Raw genomic sequence first — 23,192 nt, forward strand, 5'->3', positions numbered from 1 at the left:
GCGTAGGCGGCGGGCTCCTCGCGTTGGGTCCGCCAGCCGTCGGCGCTCCAGCGCACGCTCACGCGCTTCTCGTAGGCCAGGTCCAGCACGCGCGCGCTCCCGGCCACGCCCAGCGGGCCCGCCTCGGCGCGTTCCAGGCAGATTCGCTGCGCCCGCAAGCGGGCCGCGAAGCCAGGCTCGCTGGCCGGCTCCAGGGCAGCGCGCGCCTCCTGCTGGGAAAGGGGGAAAGGAGGAAAGGGGAGGAGGGAGCCCAGGAGAAGGGAGGGGAGGGGAGAGAGAGGGGGCGGGGTCAGGGCGAGGCACGGGACCAATCGGAGGCCGACCCCGGCGTCCGGGCAGAGGGGAGCCCAGCTGGGAGAGTGGCCTAGAGCCACTTGCCAATGGGGACACCAAAAGGGATGAGCGAGGGCAAGCCCAGGGTTCGGGGTGGAGATGGGTGCTCCTAGATAAATCCACTCCCATAAACCCGCCGAGGCCAAGTTGGGGAGGTCACGGGGAAGGGGCGTACCTCTGCCGCCTACCTGGAGACCTCGGGCGCGGGACTGGCACGGCGCGAAGTGGCGAAGGGCGTCCCTCTGCAGCTGGACCTGCACGTGGCGGGGTACCCGGGGCAGCTCTCCCGGGCGGAAGCGGCGCACCGCGGCCAGCTCCAGCCCAAGCGCGTCGGCGAAACGCACTCTCTTACGGGTGTCGGGGCTGCGGCTGTGGGGCACCCGGGTACCGCTGCCTCCGGCGGGCGCAGAGCGAGCCCTGCGCTCCCGACTCGGAGCAGGAGCTCGGGATCGGGCCCCGAGGCGCGTCCCGCCTTCGCCTGGCACCTCCTCCGGCTCCTCCTCGAGGCTGGGCCGCTGGCTGCGGTAGTAGGCGCGCTCTGTCAGCGCGGCGATGAAGCTCAGGTTGCGGGGAATGTCGGTGCGGGGGGACCGCTCGCGAGACATGGCACCCCCCGCCCCGGCGGAGCCCTCCCGCAGCGCCTCCGCGCTGCCTTCCTTTCCTGTCTCCCACCCGCCTGGTGTTGGCGCAGAAGCTTCAGGCACCCTTCGCAGTTGCGTACTCTCCTTGCTGTCACCTCCAGAATCCTCCACCTCAGCTCCCAGTATTTGACCATCACCTCCTGCGTCTCTCTGCTCTGAGCCTGCGCTCAGCGGCGCTCACCCTCCGGTCCCGCGGCCGTTGCCCACAGCCCTCTGACAGGTGGCTCCCCATCCAGCAGGAGGTGGGCACTCCAGCCTACAGGTCCTGAGTGAGACCACTCTGCCTTTTTTCTTTTTTTTTTTTTTAACGGCCTCAGCCTTTCGGCTCGGGAAGAGTTAACGCAGGGAGTAGAGAGTAACCTTTCCTTTCCTTTTCGGGGAAGTTTCAAAAGGCCCAGCCTGTCACTTTCTCTTCAGGGCTCAACGTCTTCTTTCCCAAACCCTAGGCTCCAGGTTTGGGAGGATGATGGGCGAAAACATGGGAAGGTCACGAAAGCTAGTTAGAGTCTCAAACAGAAGCTGAGATGTGGTACTCAAAAGGGTGGGTGGCCCATTTGAAAGAGTTCTGAGCTGAGAGTTGTGGAAAGACAAAGTTTCTGGTCTCACCTCTGGTGCTATTTAGCTGCGTGACCTTGAGGAAGGCACAACTTCTCTGGACCTCAGTTTTCTCATCTGTAAAAAAGTGGATTAGAGTTCTGATCTCTAACCTGACTGTACGCTCTTTGACGGCAGAGGCTGTGTCTGATTCATGGTCAGTTTCAGCACATAGTAGGCCCTCAAATTATTGAATGAATCATCACATATATCTCTTGGAGCTGGGGCTGTGGGGTTCTAGTTCCAGTGGGAGCTCCAAGAAGGGCACAGAGCTGCTTTTTACTCCTTCATTTTTTTCTATATTAGTGGGGAAAAAAATGTGAAGTTTAGTTTTTTTCTAACTTCCTCCTGATCTTGTGTAGCACTTACAGTGTGCTAAGTACAGTTGTTTTACAAATACTAACTCATATAATACAGTCATCATAGGACTCAGGAGTATTATGCCTATTTTATGGATGAGAAGACTGAGGGAGAGAGACAGGATAGGACTCTTGCCCAGGGTCACATAAATTAATATTTGGATAGCTGGAATTAGAAGTCAGCAGTCCCACTCTAGAGTCTACTCTTTCATCCATCCACTTAGTTATAAGTGGATTAAAACATTTCAGGGTAATAGTTAACATTCTCAAAGCATTGAAACGGGGAATCTTAGAGTGGAAATGGAATCTCTAAATTTAAAGGAACAGGAGTGTTTAACCATAAAATCACAAGTGACTAAGTTGGAAATAAATAGTGAGACATATGCTATCTTATTATTATACAATTTATTCCTGCTTGCATTTTAATTCCAGTACTAACCATAGCAATGCTGTTTAGCCAGGACTCCTTTTTAAAGTGATATTGAGTTTTATTTTCTTATTTTACACATACGTATATAATCCATGGACACATTCTTTTCATATTTTAGGGTATAAAATAATGCTACAGTAATTTGTGTTACAGTCAAGCAGTTAAAAACTGTCTTCCTTGCTCTGCTAAAATATGTTATTGACAGAATAGGTAAGGTTCCACGTCAGCCTAAATGGCTCGAGGTTTTCTGGGAAAAGCTCTGTTGCCTTGTCTACAGTTTGAGCTGCCATTCCTTGGCTCTGTAGTGTTGGCCTGAGAAGGTCCTTGAGGTACACAGCTTTGGACCTGGTGTAATTTGTGTTGGTCCAGCAGTCTTTGTTTCTTAAACAGCCACTGCAGTGATCTTCAAACATCTGACTGCGCCTACTCAATAACTGGCCAGAGGCATCGAGTGATTTCTTCGGTCAACATTTACTGAGGGTCTATTAGGCTATGAGGACATAAAAGTGAATAAAATTCAGTGCCTGCTCTCACCAAGCTTATAAATAAATGGGTGGGCAGACAGAAATCTATTCGGATCCTGTGACAAAAGTGTTTTTATTTCAAGTAAATTCTTAGAAGAAATCAGGACGGCAAATGAAGGACTAGGCTAGATTATTTTATAAGAAAGAAGGCAAACTTGGGACTTCCCTGGTGGTCCAGTGCTAAAGAATCCGCCATCCAATGCAGGGGACGTGGGTTCGATCCCTGGTTGAGGAACTAAGATCCTACCTGCCGCGGGGCAACTGAGCCTGCGCACCACAACTACTGAGCTCACGCACCTCAGTGAAAGAGCCCGCGTGCCGCAAACTACAGAGCCCACGTGCCCACATGCCCCGGAGGCCGCACGGCACAACTAGAGAGAGAAAAAACCCGCACGCCACAACTAGAGAGAGAAAACCCGCACGCCACAACTAGAGAGAAGCCCGTGCACCGCAATGAAGAGCCCACAGCACAAGGAAAGATCCTGTGTGCCTCAACTAAGGCCCGACGCAGCCAAAAAAATAAAATAAAATAAATAAATAAATAAAATTACATTAAAAAAAAAGAAGAAGGCAATCTTGCTGGTAGCAGCTGGAATGATCAGCCCAAGGACAAAGAAGAAATGAGGATGGTTGAAAGGATACAGTCATAAAGGAGTGGAATCGGTGGTATGTTCAGAATATCGGGGAGAACTGAGTTTGGGTTTGCAAATGATGTGGATTCAGTTTGGCCTTGTAAATGGCATGATAACAGCATTGATTACCTGAAGCAAAGAGGGACCTTGAAACAATACAGTGCTAAAGTTAGGACAAACTTTCAAATCAGAATTAGGTTGAGGCCCATCTTCTCAGTATGTGGCTTTGGGCAAATTACATAACCTCTCCAAGCCTCACTTTCCTCATCCATAGAATGAGGATAACACAACATAAGGATTAGCGTGAAGATAAAATATCAAGTGTGTAAAGAAAGCACTTAGTACCTAATAAGTCTTCAAAATGTGTTAGTCATCACCATCTTTACAGAAAAGACCTTTCTTCTCTAGTTACCATAGAGGCAGATGGGAATACCAAGGCTTGGACTGGAGGTAGAAGAAAAGGGAACCAGCAGGGAAGGAAAATTGGGTTACCTCTTTCGGCCTTTGGTTGGAGAGCCCTCCAAATGGAGCTGAAGGTAGTGCCAGCTGCAAGAGCTGGTGGGCCCCAATCAGAATGCCTGAGGGTGCCCTCGTGTGGATCAGCTGTAGTCAGATGGCTTCACACGCTGTGTAAACATACTGCCTTGTATAAATGATAGACATTCATGTATTTGCATATATATATGTAATCTGAAAGGATAAACATCAACCTTGACATTGGCAACCTCCAGGAAGGGAGGTGGAATTGGGGGAAGAGCAGAGGGAGGGGGATTGATGACTTGTATTTTCTTTCTCTACACTTCCATATTATTTGACTTTTTCATAATGAGAATAAGTTCACGTGTTGGCTAGAAAGAACTAAAAAAGAAACCAATCTAATTACAAAAAAAAAAAAAAAAGAAGATAAAGTTACCTGCAGAAACTGCTTGCAATCCAAGTCCTGACTCCCTGATGCTTGGCTAAAGCCCCAGCTCACGTAGAGACCACTGGGTTAAAGGTCCTGGAGAAAAGAAGAAGTGAAGTGTTTGGTGTCTGTGTCACGTCTGCTAGTCCCACAGGATGAGGCACCTGGTAGGCAGTTCCCACCGGAATGGGAACTGCTCCTCTTTTCTGGGCACCCATTCCAGGGCTGGAAAAGTTCAACAAGTGCATGGAACATCAGAGACCTTCTGGAAATGCTGAATTTGCTCTGAGGTTTCCTGAGCCTCAGCCGGCTTCTCTGAGTAGCCTCCAGGGTCAGGAGCCCCGTCCGGCTCTCCATGTCCTCCTAGCCCTGCTCTTCCTGGCCTCCAGCGGCCCTCTCTCTTCCTGAGTTGTGGCCCTTCCCAAGCCTGCGTCCCAGCCCCGCCCCTCTCTCTGGACGCATCTCTGGGCCCCATCATCACCCGGCGCCGGATCCTCCCTCCTTCCTTCCCTCCCTTCCTCCCTCTCTCCCTCCCTCCCAGCTCCTGCACCAGGAAACAGCCAGATCCTGGCAGCGGCCTGACCCGTGAGATCCCTAACCTGGCAGGCAGGCGGGGTTGGAGACCGGCTGAGGGTGGGGGTGAGGGAGGAGCTGGGCCTTTGGGCTGCACTGGGGGGAGCGGGAGTAGAGATGGTGTCGGCAGGAAGCCCTTGGCCCTGGGTTTCCCGGGAGGACAGTCATTAAACATGGATTCGGCCACACAGCTGGTAGAGCGTTGGGGGCAGGGGCCTGGTCCCGGGAGCTGCAACCCCAGCCCTTCTCAGCCCAGACCCTAATCCCTGGTCTTCCCCACCTAGCTCTGATCTCCCCCTCCCCTTCCCAGGGCTCCACGCTGGGCAGGAGGATGAAAGGCCCCAGCTGGGGGCTCCTTGCCACCAGCGCTGGGTCCTAAGAGCTGCCATCCAGGCTGGGTGAGTGTCCCCTTCCTTCTCTGTCCCGGGCAACCCTTTGCTTCTCCCCCTTTCCCTTCAGCCCCTGTCTCCTCGCCCATCTTGTGCCTCTGCCAGCATCTTCACATCTTGCCTCTGGGGAGGTCCTAAGCCCCTTCCTCTAGCCAAAAAGGTGTGTACTGTGGCGGGGTTGGTGGGGGAGGTATAGAGGTGTCATAGAACTGCTGTTGTCTTGTTATGAAAAGAATCTAAAGTATTTTAGGTGAAATTTACTTGTTTTACATTTATTTTGGCATATTATGAATTTGAGGGCCAGCCCCTCATGCCCTGGCCCCACACCATGGCCTAATCTCCTGTTCTTACTCGTCCCGGCCCAGTGGTTTCTGAGATTTCCCCTCACCTCCCTCCCTGTCTCATGGGCTGGCCAAACCTGAAATGCCTCCTTCTGGGTCTCTGACCATATATTCATGCCAGTCTTTTGTGTTTGACTCCTGCAGCTGCCCGGATGGCGACCCCAGCCTCGGCCCCAGACACACGGGCTCTAGTGGCAGACTTTGTAGGCTATAAGCTGAGGCAGAAGGGTTATGTTTGTGGAGCTGGCCCCGGGGAGGGCCCAGCAGCTGACCCGCTGCACCAAGCCATGCGGGCAGCTGGAGATGAGTTCGAGACCCGCTTCCGGCGCACCTTCTCAGATCTGGCAGCTCAGCTGCATGTGACCCCGGGCTCGGCCCAGCAACGCTTCACCCAGGTCTCTGATGAACTCTTCCAAGGGGGGCCCAACTGGGGCCGCCTTGTGGCTTTCTTTGTCTTTGGAGCCGCGCTGTGTGCTGAGAGTGTCAACAAGGAGATGGAGCCACTTGTGGGACAAGTGCAGGAGTGGATGGTGGCCTACCTGGAGACGCGGCTGGCCGACTGGATCCACAGCAGCGGGGGCTGGGTAAGAAACTTCTCCATTGCTGCCCTGAACATCCCTCTGAAAAGCTGGTCTCCAGGGGGAAGACGGGGGCTCTGGCTGGAGCTGGGGGCGGCTGTGCTGGGAATGAGGCACGGGGGCTGAGTCTCCCTGTTTGGGTGGAATCAGATGCCCTCACTATGGGTATCACTGGACTCTGCACTCCAGGGCTGCCATGCAGTCATCACTGGGTGGGCTCATGGTCCAAAGCAGAGGACAGAATACACAGTAGACAGTGTAGTGCCTGCAGAGAAATGGCATCCAGCCATCGGGAATTTTTTACACCAGAGTACATGGCATGGGGGTGTCAGGGATCAGGGATGGGTGGTGGTCAAGGCAAGCCTTGGCAAAGGATGCCAGTTCTGAGCAGAATTTTTGGCCAGGGAAAGGATGGGATTCAGTTGACGTAGAGAAGGGCAAATGAGCCAGGCGCTCAGGGGGGATCAGAGGGGCTGGCGGCCAGGAGCTTGGGCCAGAGAGGAGCTGGGGGTGGGGTGGTGCTTGCAGTGGATGGAACTGGAACTCTCCCTCTCCTCTTTTCTCCACTCTTTCCTCTCCTGATATCCCTTTCTCCTTCTTTCTCTCCTACTTCCCTTCTCTCCCACAGGCGGAGTTCACAGCTCTATACGGGGACGGGGCCCTGGAGGAGGCGCGGCGTCTGCGGGAGGGGAACTGGGCCTCAGTGAGGACAGTGCTGACGGGGGCCGTGGCACTGGGGGCCCTGGTAACTGTAGGGGCCTTTTTTGCTAGCAAGTGAGAAAGTCCAGGGCCAGGTGGGGCGAGGTGTGGCTGGGGGACAGGAGAGCAGGAACAGAGCAGAGGAATGCCCTTGGAAGAAGTGGGGGAAAGGATGGGCGTGGAACGGGGATGGGAAGGGGCAAGGTAGCGTGCAAGAGAGCTGAGTGTGCCAGGCAGGCGGTTGAAAGAGTGAACTGGAGCTATTGCGGAATGTATTGGGAAAGTCAGGAGATGGATTCATTCCAGGGTTGGGGGGAGGTGGGAGGGATCATGCCTATAGGTGTAGGCACATGAAACTCTACCTAGAGCTTGATTTGCAGCCCTGAGGAAGGTGGACTTGCATAAGGGGTTGGCGTCTCCTTTGAGTGAGTGAGATTTGGGGCAAACACAGAAGGAACATCCCTTTGGAATGGGAGCTTGGGGTTCTCAGGGGATAGGGAGAGGTGGCTGTGACCGTGGACTGCTGGGACATGCGTGTGCATGTGCACGGGTGCTTGTGTGCATGCTGGGCTGCTTGTCTAGTCTGGTGGCAGTGGGATTCCTCGAGGAGAAAACATTCCCTCTTGCAGTGGTGAGAGCGAGGGGCAGCTCTCTGTCCCTCCTCCCAACGTCCCCTCCCCTCTCCCCTTGTCCTGCTGCCTCAAGGCTGAGGGAGAAACACTGTATCCAAACTGAGGGCTCTGGCAACTTTTCTGCAGAAAGTCGTCAGCAGGGCTTTGGAGAGAAGAGCACTTCTGTAGCTGGCCTTGTTCCTTCATTGTCCCCCTTCCTTGTGCATCACGCACTTGCTGCTGCCTCCTGGGCTCTGACAGAAAGGCAGGGCTGCGGAGCCTGCGGGGGGTGGAGGCTTCTGGAGCTGGAGCTGCCTGCTGCCCTCCTCTCCCACTGGGGCACACTGGTGCCTAAAGTGTTCCCTATCTCTGGGACCTTTTGTACCCAAACTTAAACTCTAAATTGGGGCTCTTACTAATTTTCCTTTTGAGTGTGTGGACGTAAATGCAGATCTGGAATACAGTCTGGGTCCTGCACTGTGTCTCGGAGAGACTGTTGATGTCTTGAGAGGAACATTCCAGCTCTGAACCCCATGAATGTGAGGGTGACGTGTACTCCGTGACTGGCCTATTCCATGTGGTCGGCTTTGGTGCTGCTTTATTAAGGGCCAGGTGTCTGGGTTCCACAGTACCTCCCAGGACCTAGAAACATTGGTATTTTCTTGGAAGCCACGCTGTTTGCATGGGTTTTACTTGTCTGTACCTCAGAGTCTGAGGATGTTAACTTTAGAGCTCCCTGTTCTCTATAACAGATTCAGATGACAGCTTTTTCTTTTGAGAAAGACATGATTTCACTCCAGATGTATGCCCTGAGCCAGACCTCACTGCTGCACTTTCCTAGGTGCTAAAATTGCTGCTCTCCAATGCTGACTTCTTCTGACACAGTGCTCTAGAACCCTGCCCTTGATCCTGAGCACTGACCAGCTTAGCTAGACCATGGTTGACTCTTGGAGATTTTCACTTGGTCCCAGAATGTGGCAACATAGTTGTACTCACAAGAATGTGGGACCAAAATTGGCCTCAGGTGTTTAGCTCAGACTTTTGCTTTTGAGAGAGGGCTGCACTTTTTAACGGTATTTATAGGGGAGGTGGTGGACTGCATGGGCCACTTGGTCTGTTGTGAGTATGCTGGTACCAGGCACTCAGAGCCAGTCTGTGGCAGGCAGTTGGGGTTGGGAGGGGTCTCTGACTTGCTCAGGACAAACTAGGCCAGTGGTTTTCCAACTGCTTGGCAGAGCCCCAAAGTTTCCTAGGGTTGCCTCAGGAGTCCTTGGGGGAGATGAGGCGGGGGCACTGAGCAGGCCAGGTGACTTGCCCTCAAACAGAACAGCTCCCCTGTAGCTGTCTTACATATCGGGGTTCAGGGTAAGATTTTATTTGCATTAAGGGGTTTGCTGCTGAAAAACAAAGTTGGAAAACCACTGACTAGACCGTCAGCTCCAAATTGGAGCCTGTGCTCCCCCAGGTTTGGGTCAGACTCTTCCCCCTACCCTCTACCACAGGACGCCTAGCCCTGGTAGCTTTCCTGGGGACCTTTAGCAAACAGAGGTAGCAGGGACTGTGGTCAGGTTACCAAAAAGCCCGGCTCTGAGGCCTTCACACCTGGGTGGAAGGAGAGGCTGTTTTCTGAAATGGTAAAAGGGCTTGGTCTGGATTCCCGGAAGCATAGCTTGGATGGGACCACAGAGGGCAGTTTTGACCTGTCCTGCCCTTCTGAGCTTGAGTGGGAACGGAAACCCCAGAGACTCTTCTGTCAGGGAAAACTAGCGACTCTCTTCTAGAGCCATATAGTTCCTTGGGGTTAGCTCTTGGCCAAGAAGGCTGAGTATGGCTCCCAATTTTTAAATCCATTTCATTTTTTTTAAAATAAGGGAAATAAATCTTATTGCCATTTTTCAGAGATTAAATAGGTGGAGAGGGTGTTTCTTGCTCTCCAGAGCCCAAAGGGACAAATAGGGACTTTGCTTAGGCCAAGGAAGGAGCAGAGGTAGGGCAACTAGGTCCTGCACTTATTAATCCCACTCCCCACTTATTCTAGGGCATACACTATTTTACTTTTTTAAAATCATAAAGCGGCGGGAGAACAGATTTGGTTAGTTTAGAAGAAAAGAAAAAGCTCTATAAATATAAATATATATTCCTGTATTTTTATTTAATAATTTATAAATACCAAGTTCATTTGACTTTTATTTTTGTGTAATATGTAATGGTCGTATTAAAAAAAATAAATAAAACCCAGAAGTTTAATGAGAAGGACTGAGCAGGGTTTGTGACTTCTATACTGTATAGCCTGGGGTCAGGACATTTCTTGATCTAAGCATCTCATCATGACCTTGTTAAGGCCAAGAATGAGATTAATAGGGATTTGGGAAAGTATTGAGATAAAAAAATTAAAAAAAAAAAAAAAAAAGGAGGGAATTCCCCAGCGGTTTAGTGGTTAGGACTCTGCACTTTCACTGCAGAGGGCCCGGTTTCGATCCCTGGTCAGGGAACTAAGATCCCACAAGCTGCGCCATGCAGCCAAAAAAAAAAAAAGAAAAAAGAAAATCAGAGTTGTTCTCCCATCCCCCCATCCTAGCCAAATGCCCAAAGCCAAGATCTCCATCTGTGCCAACCCAAGCATTGAGAGGGTGTGTGTATATGGTACTTTGGGATGGCCACAACAAAACCCAAAACAAAACAAACAAAACCTACCAAAAATCTTTATGATGTAATCAAGTCCCCTGTTGTGGTTCAGCTGCTAAATCAGAAGTATGTGATAATGAGCATTTCTCCTCAATATCCTGCTGCCTACTTCAGACTTAAAATAGGTCTGGCAAAAATGGAGCCCTTGCTTACTTTCCTGCTCCCCTGAGACATTTGGTTTCAGCCATTGTAATGCAAACTGCTAAACTGGATGGGATCTACAGGAATTGTTCAGCCCATCCCTCTGTACTTCTAGTCTAGGACCACATCAAAATCATGTCTGCCAGGAGTAGTGATCTTAATTTTAATTTACAAGTGGGAGTTTCTAGTCTTTCTATAATCCAATGCAATATAATGGTATTTGGGTTTATGTGTTAAATTGTAGTGAGAAATACACTGCTTAGAGGAATCCAGTGTTGTATTTCTATTCTCTTTATATAGAAAAATCTACGGGACAAGCCATGTTAAAATCAGAGAGTGGCTTGGTGAACATGGCTCTAGGGAAAAGGGAATTAGATGCTCTTAATAGTTAATATCATCAGGCTATGATAGCTAGTGTATTTATCCCTACTGTAGTTTGACTGGTTTATAGTTTGCCTAATTCCAAAAAGCATTTGCAGCATCTTACTATAATACACAAAAGACAAAACAATAGGAAAATATAGATTTTTAAAGTAAGGGTAAAAGGAAAATTGAAATATTATAATAAAATGACAGCGAAAAGGAAAACGAACACAGAAAAGGATTCTATAAGCAGTATTCCCAAATACTAAAGGTAGGCTATGAATTCAACTCTGAGCTTCTTGGCAGCTAAAGAAAATTGGAAAACACAATGAGATTCACATCCCTCCTAGGATTTGTAAAACCTTTCAGTTCCTCAAGGTAGGCAAAAAGTTTTGTGGCTCTTCTGAGAAGACACTGAATGATATAGTGGACACCACCCTCTATAACACCTGACAGCAAATATGATGTTGAGTTTTACACTACCGTTTCTTGCAGAAACACCAAATGGGGATTCAGCAGGTCCTAAGCTTGTTCTATCAGGATCGTCACAGTTTAGCTCAAATATGCCCTATGATGCCATAGTTTAAAATAGGGCTAAATTTCAGACTATCTAAATGGACAGATGGATTGTTTATTCTTCAGACAGTTCTCTGTGAATGTTATTTCTCCAAATGATACTTTTGATAAAAATTGGGCAACATTTAGTTACACTTTCTAGCAAATGGATGGATTATAAATATTCTGTGTTTTTAGTTGAGAGCAGATCCTTTGAAAACTTTAAAAGCTGCCTTAAATGTGGATACAGGTGAGATACAAATAAATTAACAATATTTTAAAAATCAACCAGAAAACATAATATAATGGAATGCTATCTAGTTTTTTACTCATTCAGTCATTCATTCATTCAGCAAATATTCAAGCATCTTAGGTGTGCTGAGAACAATTCTAGGCACTGAGGTAGAGAAGTGAACAAACAGGCACAAATTTCTGCTTTCATGTTACTTTCATTCTAGTAATGGAAACAAACAAAAGCTAAATAACTACCTACCTACATAAATAAATTTCACGACGTTCATTAACATAACATTTCATGTTAGGTGCCAAATGCTATGGAGAAAAATAATTCATTAGGGTAGGATTGGGAAGGTGTATGTATAGGTTTCAATGTTAAATAGAGTGAATGGGGAAGGCCTCATTTCTAAGGTAACTTCTGAGTAAAGTCATGAAAAATGAAATTGGAAAAATATTTTTATTGACATGGAAAAATATTTCTGTTATCTTATTAGGTAAAAATAATAGATTAGAAAACAGAATATATGGTATGATCCCATTTTGCTAAAAAAAATATGTATATACACACACATATATATACCTCTATATGTATTTGTGTATTGAAAGTTTCAGGAAGGGTATATGCCAAAATATCATTAGTGATTATCTCTGGGTGGTAGATTTTATGGGTGATTTTATTTTTTCTTTTTGCTATCAGTATTTTAGGATTTTTTTATAAGGAACATATAAAAAAGAAGTTTTTCAGGTACAAAGTCTTCTAAAAGTTAACCAAGCAGAATGGAAATTAAGCAGCCCAAGAGAGGCTCCTTCTCACTTAAATGGCCACCCCACTTCCATGCAAGGTTGGACCTAGGGTGTTAAGGTAGGTCGGGCCAGACTTTGCATTAGAAAGTAATTGGAGTTGGCTCCAAAACAGAGGTAAGTAAATGATCAAGGCTCCAAGGTTCTGTGTCAACATTGTCCAATAGAAATATAGTGCAAGTCATGTAAAGCAACTATACTCCAATCAAAATTTTTAAAAAGTCAAAAAATATATATATAATGCAAGCCACATATGTAGTTTTACGTTTTTTAGTAGCCTCATTAAAAAAACCAAAAAGAAACAGGTAAAACTAATTTTAATAGTATTTTTTTAAACCTAGTATATAAAGACTACTATAATTTCAATCTGTAATTAATACTGAACAATTATTATTTTACATAAGTATCTTTTTCATCCTGAGTCTTTGAAACTCAGTGTATATCTGACACTTCCAGCGCATCTCAATTCAGAGCACCATTCACATTTCAAGTGCTCAGTAGCCACGTGTGACGAGTGGCTACCATATTAAACAATGTACTTCTAGATTAGAGGGAATTATTGCAGCCAGTAAAGGTAAAATTTTCAAAGCAGGAGTTAAAAATGGGGATGAAACTACTAGGAAGCCAAGTATTTATGTTTGGTGAGAAAACTTTTCCCTTCTGGACAGAACTGGACATGCCCTCGTCCATTTTTACTGATTTAATTCTCCTTTTCTCAACTCAACAGATCATTCACTTTTGTTAACACACTTTTCCTTCTTCTAGGGCAAAACATCACTGAGTTTCAGTTTTTCCGAAACTCCATGGCCCTCTATTGATAGGTTATTACTGAAGGAAAAGTATACTTATAATGGGTGAATCTTACATCATTACATACCAATTAAAAAAAATTCATTCTCAGAGGAAAACTTACCTCTTTGATGTTCTCTATGCATCAACAACAGGCAGGATATAAATTTATTACAGAAGATCATTCATTCAGTTAACATTTATTGAGCACACAGTGATAGCCAATGGCAATACAAATATAATTAAGAAGGTGTCCCTGCCTTTTACACTTTCAGTCTAATAGGGAACTATATTACAGATCACCATTCAAATATCTTTTTAAAATGTGTTTGTAAAAGTAATCATGCTTATTAGAGTAAGTTTGGAAGCTGGAGTGTTTTTTTTAATTTTAAATAAAAATAATATATGATATTGTGGGAAAAATCATAGAACATAGAAAATTATAAAGAAGATCAATCATAATAAGCCTACTACCCAGAGAGAATCACTATTAACATTTTGGTATATTTCTTTTCCATCAGTTGTCTGTGCTTATATTTTATTATCATACTGTATACACAATTTTTTTTTGTATATACAATTTTGTACACTGCAATTCTGCTTACCATTATATTGCAAGCATTTTCCTTGTCATTAAAAATGTTTTGAAGACATAATGACTATATAAAATTACATATATATGTGTATAACAATTTTCCTGAAAAGTGCCCACTTGGACAATCAAGTTGTTTACATTTTTTTTCACTTTGATGAACACCTTTACTCTCAGGTGTTTACCTAGGTTTTAGATTATTTCTTTAGAACAGATTATAAGAAATACAATTACTGTGTTAAGAATCTCAACATTTTAAAAACTTTTGTTGCATATTGCCAAAGAACAGATTGTACTGGTTCTTATTCCTTTTTTTCTCCAATGCCCAAGTTGTTTTTTTAAAAATCAGATATACATAATTTTAATCATACTTTATATACAATTTTACATCCTACTTCTTTGACCTAACAAAAATTATTTTTATAAGTTATCACACACATGTAAACCTTTTTGTAAAAAAATAGGCGCATAAAAAAATAAAAATAGGTGCATAATAATCTTGTGATGTAATTATAGTTTGCCTAAACATTTATCTCTTATTGGAATTTAGTCTTTTTCCAGCTTCAGCATTGTACGTAATGTTATCTTTGTGTATTAAAACAGACCTTACAGAAATTTTGATCTGAGCTTTGAAATCTGGTTTTGGATTCCCTGCTCACTTCTAATTAGTTATGACTTGGGGGAGTTACTTCATTCTTTCCTCATCCCTAAAAAAGGTTATGGTTTGGGGACTATTTGCTTCATAATGTTATGAGAGTTCAATGAGATAACATAACAAGGAGTCTAGGATGCTGCCTGTTACAAAATCCAGTGCTCAACAAAACTGTGGTTCAAAGGCATTATTTTAAAAATCACATTTCCCTTAACTGGCTTTCTTAGTTTAAATTAGGTATCAATAAACATCCAAGTCTTGATTTGGTTAAAATCAGTAGAAAAGATTTTTCTTCCAGCAAACTCACAATCTTTTAGAGCTTGTCTGCGGTGTTCAACTTAGTTCTCCCAGACCACTGAAGCTGAGATGGCTGATGAAGTAATTTTCAGTGAAATTTTAAGCAACTGTGACTCTGCTCCAAGTTCTCCTGTTCCTGAGGTAAGGATTTGTGTGAAAAAATGAGGGTGAGGGGAAGAGTGGGGTATACTGTGAAGCTTTTGACTTTTGGTTTGCTAGTAGGAATCTCCTCTTGTTCAAATCCCTCTACCAAGTCATCTCCAGGTTATTTGAATAACTATTTGGTTGGGCTCATGTGAATCTGGCTCTCAAACCATAGCTTGGTCTGGCTGCAGCTATCCCTCTTGCAAACTTAGCACTGCCGTTCCTTTCTTTTTAATAAATGTGTAGGATCACCACTAAACTATGGCAACCCTGCTTTCCAGGGCTAGGTCTCATTGGTATCTCAGAGTGCAACGATGAGGTGGAATTCCTTTGGGGTCTGAAGGAGGGTCTGGGAAAGCGCTGTAGATGAAGGGTGGCACCCAGATCCCCAGTCTGTGTACCCTTTGGTCAACAAACATTTATTTGGATACTATGTGCTAGGCATATTGCTCCACGGTGGAGATGCAAATGTAGATAGAATCCAGCCTCTCATCTCCAAGCTCTCACAAGCTCTAGTTAGGAAAGGAAGCACAAAATGATTAAGTGCACAGTGGAGGTAGGCCCGCTTGTCATGGGAGAGGAGGGGAGGCCAGTTAGTGGAAGGCTTCACAGAGGAGGTGATGATGGGGTTTGCAGTGGTCTGGCTGAAGAAGGACTGCATGTACAGAGGCACAGACCTGGGTGCAGATACACCCACTGGAATGAAGAGTGTGGAAACAACATTCACTTGGTAGCCTGGTCTGGAGGTCTCCAAGGCCTCAGTAAGGAGTTCTGAGAGTTAACCTGGCCAGTGTGGATTGGAGTGGTGACCCACTGGAAGCTGACCCATTAAGCGGCTGCAGCAAACAGTCCAAGCAAAAGAAGAAATGAAACTGGGGCATGAGCAGAATGCTTGGAAAGTATGCCTGTGCAGGAAGACAGCACATACAGGGCTCATGACTAGTACTGGAGTGAGGATTCCTCCCTGCTTTCTGGTTTGGGGAGACCTGGTGGATGGTGGTGCCAGTAACCTGGGTGGGAAAGATAAGCTCCTTCCCAGAGAGCGCCATTCAGAACCCTCCATTTCCAGCAACATCCCATCTACTGGTTCATTCCTGGTAGAAGACCAGTTTCCAGAAACCGCCGCAGTATTTCCGGGCTCTGCCTTCCAAGAACTCACTAGTTGGCAACCAGCAGCATCAAGATGGCCGCCTCCTAAAGACCAGTCATGTGACCTCGGCTTTCACTGGGAGCCCGGCAGTCCGTTCGGGGGCAAGGTTCACCTGTCACGAAACGGGTGTCAGCCCTTCGAATCTCGCGAGCCAATCGGCATCTGAGGCTGGGCCACTTCGGCGAGGCGATCGGAAGATTGGTCCTTTCCACTCGCCTTGCCAGCGGCCAATCACCGACCGTCATACTTCGCGGACCCGCCCTTAGGCGGGGGAGAAGCAGGAATGTCGTCACAGCTAGGCGGTATTGTTACCTAAGGACTTCAGAGGAGGTGGGACGAGTGTTGATTGACAGACCGATTTCTCCTACCGGGATTTAAGGATTTGGCGCAATCCCCCGCCTTAGGGATGGGGTCTTATTTGATTGCCTAGTAATATTCCCCAATGGAGTCCTAGCTCGTGGTGACGGGCAGGCTGCTTGACTAATGAATCCTCGGCGTGGCCGGCGCAGCTCTCCAATCGCTGGGCGGCTGGCCCCAGTCTGAGCGGCGATGGCGGCGGCGGCGGCGGCGGCAGCAGCAGCGGGGGCTGCGGGCGGTCGATCGACCGCCAGAAGGGGCCCAGCCGGGTTGATTCGGGCGTCATGGGTGCCTAGTGTTGTTCTAGAGAAGGTAGCTTGGTTTTCTTTTCATTACGACCCTCGCGTGGGGCGAGAGAAATGGCCGCGCATGGCTGGGGCCGCGCGCGGAAGGAGAGCAGGGTAGAGCCCCTGCGTTGGTTCCTCTTAAGCTGTCCTCCATACCCTCCCCACTCATTGTAGGAGCTGGAAGCGATCAAAGCTCGAGTCAGGGAGATGGAGGAAGAAGCTGAGAAGCTAAAGGAGCTACAGAACGAGGTAGAGAAGCAGATGAATATGAGTCCACCTCCAGGCAATGGTGAGTAACTGGCGGTTGCACGCGGAACCCGGGTCTTGAGATTGGAAGGGTTATCGGAGCACCGTTTATATGGAATTAGATGCTCGGAACCTTGGAGCTGCTTGTCTGAGCAATTACTGGGCAGTTGCTGCAGTCATAGTCCATTGTGTGTTTTTCTGACCTTTGTGAGACGGGGCCTATGTTTTGGTGATGGTAGTCTTGTGCCTCCCTTTGTCCCTGTTACAAATGTGTTGCTCTTTGTTCTTAGTCTTCCACTACCCTTTTTGGAGGTTGCCAGCTGGTATTTGACCTTCAAGTCCAATAGTTTTTCTTTCAGTTGGAGACCTTTAGTTAGGAGTCCTAAGATAAACTGCTCAGCTTCAGGGGGCTTCTCCTCTAATCTAGAAATGTCCAGCCTCAGCCGACTTAATTTTGTTCACTTTTCAAATCATTTTAACCGAAGCTACTCAATAGGTACTTGATTTGGGGGCAGGAGGGAATCCCTGTATTGTTTTCTTTTTAAGACTGTATTAATCTATTCCTTAATTTTTCAAGTATTTGGTGAGCACCTACTGCATGCTAGACTTTTCTAGGTAATGGGTACAGCAGGGAACAGAACAGACCAAAATCTTTACCTTTGCTGCTGCTTGTGGTGGTGGTAGTGGTGTATAGATGGGCCAAGTAGAAAACAAGCGTTTTTTTCCTGATCCTTTTTTCTTCAAAGCTGGCCCAGTGATCATGTCCATTGAGGAGAAGATGGAGGCTGATGCCCGTTCCATCTATGTTGGCAATGTATGTACCAGAGCCTTGACTAGGGTTGGGGAAAGCTCTTAGTTTGGGGGATTATTTATTAGGAGTCTTGAAAGGAACCATTTCCAGGGTAGGTGGTGGATTTAAGGGGTGGAGGGAGGGTTGGAATGAGGTGAAAGGTAATGGTGATTAGCAGAGGCTCTGGGGTTGGAAGGAAAAGAGGTTAGTTCCTTAGAGAGCTAGATATTGATGTGCTTTGGTGTGTATGGATGGCCCAGCGCAGAGGCTAGGCAGAGTACCTGTGGAGATGGGAGTTTGCCCTGTTACCTGTGAAATGTACCCCCCACAGGTGGACTATGGTGCAACAGCAGAAGAGCTGGAAGCACACTTTAATGGCTGTGGTTCAGTCAACCGTGTTACTATACTATGTGACTAATTTAGTGGCCATCCCAAAGGGTAAGTGGGGAAGTTGAGGTCGTTTTAGTCACAGTTAAAAAATAAATAAATTATATTTTATATTGAGCAGTAAGTTACCTAGATGTTAAAGTAGTCCATCTTTTAAGATAGGTGTTAATGTTGATACATATCAAGGATTGCACATAAAATTGCCTTCAGGGGCCCAACAGATAACAGAGATGGGGGCTGGGTGTTGGGGGGATCATGAACTATAAGGGGGGGCGTCTTCTGCATGGCCCCCACCGTTTTCTGCCTTGCGGAAAACCAGGCCCTCTGTATCCTATCTTATAATTTTCCAAGAGTAGCTGCAAATTTTGATTAAAATCTTCCATTAAGAATTTTTTGGACAAATAATTAAAAATATGAACACACTGTACTCAAACAAAGCATGCCTGCAAGTTGGATTTGACCTGTGAGCTGCTATTTGTATCCTCAGATAAAGTGGCAATTACCCTTTTCAGGTTTGCATATATAGAGTTCTCAGACAAAGAGTCAGTGAGGACTTCCTTGGCCTTAGATGAGTCCCTATTTAGAGGAAGACAAATCAAGGTAAGCCCTGTGCCCTTTGCTGTTCTGGTTCTCTGTAAGTTCTCCAGGTTGGCTCTAAGGCATTGTGTTGTACGTGTCATTCTCAGGTGATCCCAAAACGAACCAACAGACCAGGCATCAGCACAACAGACCGGGGTTTCCCGAGAGCCCGATACCGTGCCCGGACCACCAACTACAACAGTTCCCGTTCTCGATTCTACAGTGGTTTTAACAGCAGGCCCCGGGGTCGCGTCTACAGGTCAGGATAGATGGGCTGCTCCTCTCCCCCGCCTCCCATGAGCCCTGTATGCTTCCTTCTCTCCTCATCTGAGGAACCTCCCTCCTTTACCCTCCCCTTGGTTCCGGGGACTTGGTCTCCTGCCTGTGCAGGGTGAGGAAGGTAGTTGCAGGCCAGGAGGCCAGTCATCTTTTTCTGGAGCAGGAATTGGTGATAAGGGCTGGATCTCTCCACCCTGTTCTGAGAGATGCTTCTCCACCCAGCCTTTTTTTCCTTGAGAGTTGATGGCAGTGAAGGTGTTTACACAGAACTCCCGGGAAGAACAGGGCCTCAGAGCAGTGAAAGCACTGTTTGGACCTTTGCTACTTTTCTCAGAGTTAGGGAGGGGCTGAAGTTTGAACCTCCCTTGGAAGAAAACCAGAGGCTAGTTGATCCTCCTCAACAGCCATGTGGGAGGATATCGAGATATTTACTCTTTAGCCAGTCTTTTGCAACTTTTTCGCTGGGCCTAGTGTGGCACCCATGTTGTTGCTTCACTTTACTTCCGTTTCTTTACATTTAAATAGACAGTTTAGGCATATAGACCTTGGCTTTTCATAAGATTTATCTGTCAGCTCCCAGGAGTTAGGGAGGATCTGTTGGTGAGAGCCTCGCTTTTAAGAGCTGTGGAGAACTGGAATCTGGATAAACAATGAGTCCTTTTTTTCTTGCTCCTATGTCTCAGATGCATTTCTTTATTGCCACTGTTTGGCAAGGTAATAACAGTTAATTCCCCACTCCCATTTGCCAGGTGTGTCACTATTTCTGGGATTGTGGGGGTCAGTTTTAGGACTTGGGAAACTTCTTTCCCCTCTTCCCTTCTCAATAACTGGGGCGAGGGCCCACGGGGAGGGGCTTGTACTGAACTATTTAGTGATCATGTTAACACCTAACTCTCCTTCTTTCTTCCAGGGGCCGGGCTAGAGCGACATCATGGTATTCCCCTTACTAAAAAAAGTGTGTATTAGGAGGAGAGAGAGGAAAAAAAGAGGAAAGAAGGAAAAAAAAAAAGAATTTAAAAAAAAAAAAAAAAGAAAAACAGAAGATGACCTTGATGGAAAAAAATATTTTTAAAAAAAAAAAGATATACTGTGGAAGGGGGGAGAATCCCATAACTAACTGCTGAGGAGGGACCTGCTTTGGGGAGTAAGGGAAGGCCCAGGGAGTGGGGCAGGGGGCTGCTCATTCACTCTGGGGATTCGCCATGGACACGTCTCAACCGCGCAAGCTGCTCCCCCTGTTTCCCTGTGCCCCTTTGCCCCCTTGTGGGCTGCTCAAGGGTAGGTGGGCATGGGTGGTAGGAGGGTTTTTTTTTACCCAGGGCTCTGGAAGGACACCAAACTGTTCTGCTTGTTACCTTCCCTCCATCTTCTCCCTAGCTTTCACAGTCCCCTCCTGCCTGTTCCTGTCCTGCCAGGTCTACCACCCACCCCGCCCCCCCCTCTTTTCTGGCTCCCTGCCCCTCCAGATTGCCTGGTGATCTATTTTGTTTCCTTTTGTGTTTCTTTTTCTGTTTTGAGTGTCTTTCTTTGCAGGTTTCTGTAGCCGGAAGATCTCCGATCCGCTCCCAGCGGCTCCAGTGTAAATTCCCCTTTCCCCTGGGGAAATGCACTACCTTGTTTTGGGGGGTTTTGGGGTGTTTTTTGTTTTTCAGTTTTTTGTTTTGTTTTGTTTTCCTTTGCCTTTTTTTCCCTTTTGTTTGGAGGGAATGGGAGGAAGTGGGGACAGGGAGGTGGGAGGTGGATTTTGTTTATTTTTTTAGCTCATTTCCAGGGAGTGGGAGTTTTTTATTTAATATGTGTCATGAATAAAGTTGTTTTTGAAAATAAAAAATGTTTGGCCTTTTGGGTGTATGGATTATTTATCTTCCTGTTGTCTCTTAAATCCCAGATGGCTGTTAATTCTCCTTTCTGGAAATGCTGGTGTTGTGGAGGGGAAGTTCCCACCTAAGGAGTAGGAGTCAGAAGTACAACTAGCAGGAACATTGTGCGTTTAGCTGAGCTTGATGGGGTTTTCTGGAAAGCATGTAGCCCTGATTGGCATTTGAGAGGTACATTAAATGAGCCTGGGAATATAAAGGAATGGCCAGATTAGAGTGCTCTAATAGCACTTTAGTGTGTCCTCTTGATTTGTGTGCAAATGAATTATCCACATCAACAGCACTAGATTCTTATGTTGGCGTGTGGGTAGCCTTTTTTGTCTTCTCTATCCCAAGGTAGGCTCAAAAAACGAGGGAAAAAAATAATTAGGGGGACTTCCCTGGTGGCGCAGTGGTTGAGAGTCCGCCTGCCAATGCGGGGGACATGGGTTTGGGCCCTGGTCTTGGAGGATCCTACATGCCGCGGAGCACCTGGGCCCCTGTGCTGCAGTTACTGAGGCCCACATTCCTAGAGCCTGTGCTCCGCAAGGGGTGAGGCCACCACAATGAGAAGCCTGTACACAGCAATGAAGACCCAATATAGCCAAAATAAATTAAAAAAAAAAAATTAGGGCTTCCCTGGTGACTCAGTGGTTAAGAATCTGCCTGCTGGGGCTTCCCTGGTGGCGCAGTGGTTGAGAGTCCGCCTACCGATGCAGGGGATACGGGTTCGTGCCCCAGTCTGGGAAGATCCCACATGCCACAGGGTGGCTAGGCCCGTGAGCCATGGCCACCGAGCCTGCGTGTCCGGAGCCTGTGTTCCACAACAGGAGAGGCCACAACAGTGAGAGGCCCTCATGCCGCAAAAAAAAAAAAGAATCCGCCTGTCAGTGCAATGGACACGGTTTCAAGCCCTGGTCCAGGAACATCCCACATGCCCCAGAGCAACTAAGTCCGTGCGCCACAACTACTGAGCCTGCGCTCTGGAACCCGCGAGCTACAACTACTGAGCCCATGTGCCACAGCTACTGAAGCCCGCATCCCTAGAGCCCGTGCTTTGCAACAAGAAGCCACTGCAATGAAGCCTGTGCACCGCAACGAAGAGTAGACCCCGCTCGCTGCAACTAGAGAAAGCCTGTGTGCAGCAACGAAGACCCAACACAGCCAGAAATAAAAGAAATTATTTATTAATAAAAGTTAACATTTAAAGATAATTGCGAAGCTTATGTTTAGCAGTTCAGTGGTCACTTAATACGTTCAGCTAACTTGTTTTCGTTTTTTTATAAATTTATTTTTATTTATGGCTGCGTTGGGTCTTTGTTGCTGCATGCGAGCTTGCTCTAGTTGCGGCGAGCGGGGCCTACTCTTAATTGCGGAGCACGGGCTCTAGGCACGCAGGCTTCAGTAGTTGTGGTGCATGGGCTTAGTTGCTCCACAGCATGTGGGATTCCTGGACCCAGGGCTCGAACCTCTTAACGCTGTGTTGGCAGGCAGATTCTTAACCACTGCGGCAGGGAAGTCCTAGCTAACTTATTTTGGATTGTTCCATTAATTAGGACAAGTGGCTTTCGTTATTTGAGTATCCTTAAGTTTAGTAGTTGAGTTACTTGGTCGTGTTAATGACCTAATTTTTCCATTTTATATTCTAATGTTAGATTGGTCTTAAAAGCCTTTGGTACTATATCACACACACACCCCTTTTTGTAGACCCTCCATTACTTACAGAGTTTGTAAATATTTAAACCTCTATATGTTCTATTGCGCCGTTCACTTCTGTTCCTAGGATTTTTGTTCATGATTGCCACTGACCGAGATGCTCTCTTCGATAATCTTAGGTTAAAGAAGTGGCTCTCCATATCCATGGAGCCTCAGCCAACCTCCCAAATGTTTTTTGTTTTTTATTTCCAAATGGTTTTGTATTCTGAAATTTCAGGTATCGACCATCCCATAATTTAATATTTGATCATCTACCTCCTATTGTGTCATTTGTTAGGCATCTGGGAGTCTTCTCTAACTAGATTCAACTAGAACAGTGTCTCGTAAGCTGAGTACGGAAACTTTAGAGGCTGATTAGCAAGAGGCTGGATAAAGTGTTCAGTGTTAACTTTTTATTAGAAAAATGTGCAACGTCTTAAGTGGCTTGATGCTGCTAATGCTGGGAAAGTCTTGTCTATCCGCCAGGTGGCAGTAAGTGGCTATTAAAAAAATCCCTGTAGCCTGTTGGATCTTGGAGGATGAATTGCATTTTTGACTCTTCTTTGTTTTAATTTTCTGTGTTCAGTCCGTTCTCAATATCCTGTCTGTCCTCTATCCTACTTTAACTGCTTGAGCAACTCCCCACCTTGATTGTAGTGGACTCCTGGCAATAATCTGGCTCCAAACTCTTCGTATTTCCAA

At 46.7% G+C, this 23,192-nt stretch overlaps 2 protein-coding genes across 2 annotated transcripts in view; one reads left to right on the forward strand and one right to left on the reverse strand.

Moving 5' to 3' along the window:
- Nucleotides 1–4,826, reverse strand: part of PPP1R3E (protein phosphatase 1 regulatory subunit 3E) — a 9,283-nt gene extending 4,457 nt beyond the window's left edge. The window contains 5 exon segments of the mRNA XM_024753255.1: nt 1–209; nt 522–1,646; nt 4,006–4,139; nt 4,427–4,513; nt 4,680–4,826. Coding sequence (XP_024609023.1) covers nt 1–209; nt 522–938 — 626 coding nt within the window. The 5' untranslated portion in view covers nt 939–1,646; nt 4,006–4,139; nt 4,427–4,513; nt 4,680–4,826.
- Nucleotides 4,827–4,929: 103 nt separating this feature from the next.
- Nucleotides 4,930–20,049, forward strand: PABPN1 (poly(A) binding protein nuclear 1). The gene is given in 9 exon segments (XM_024753252.1): nt 4,930–5,002; nt 5,301–5,388; nt 5,865–6,304; nt 16,833–16,947; nt 17,651–17,718; nt 18,026–18,132; nt 18,594–18,681; nt 18,768–18,919; nt 19,850–20,049. Coding segments are annotated over 7 exon segments (1,002 nt in total). The 5' UTR covers nt 4,930–5,002; nt 5,301–5,388; nt 5,865–5,872; the 3' UTR covers nt 19,890–20,049.
- The last annotated feature ends 3,143 nt before the right edge of the window (nt 20,050–23,192 follow it).

Source organism: Neophocaena asiaeorientalis, unplaced genomic scaffold (assembly GCF_003031525.2).
Source record: "Neophocaena asiaeorientalis asiaeorientalis breed wild unplaced genomic scaffold, Neophocaena_asiaeorientalis_V1.1 scaffold1186, whole genome shotgun sequence".
NCBI lineage: Eukaryota > Metazoa > Chordata > Mammalia > Artiodactyla > Phocoenidae > Neophocaena > Neophocaena asiaeorientalis.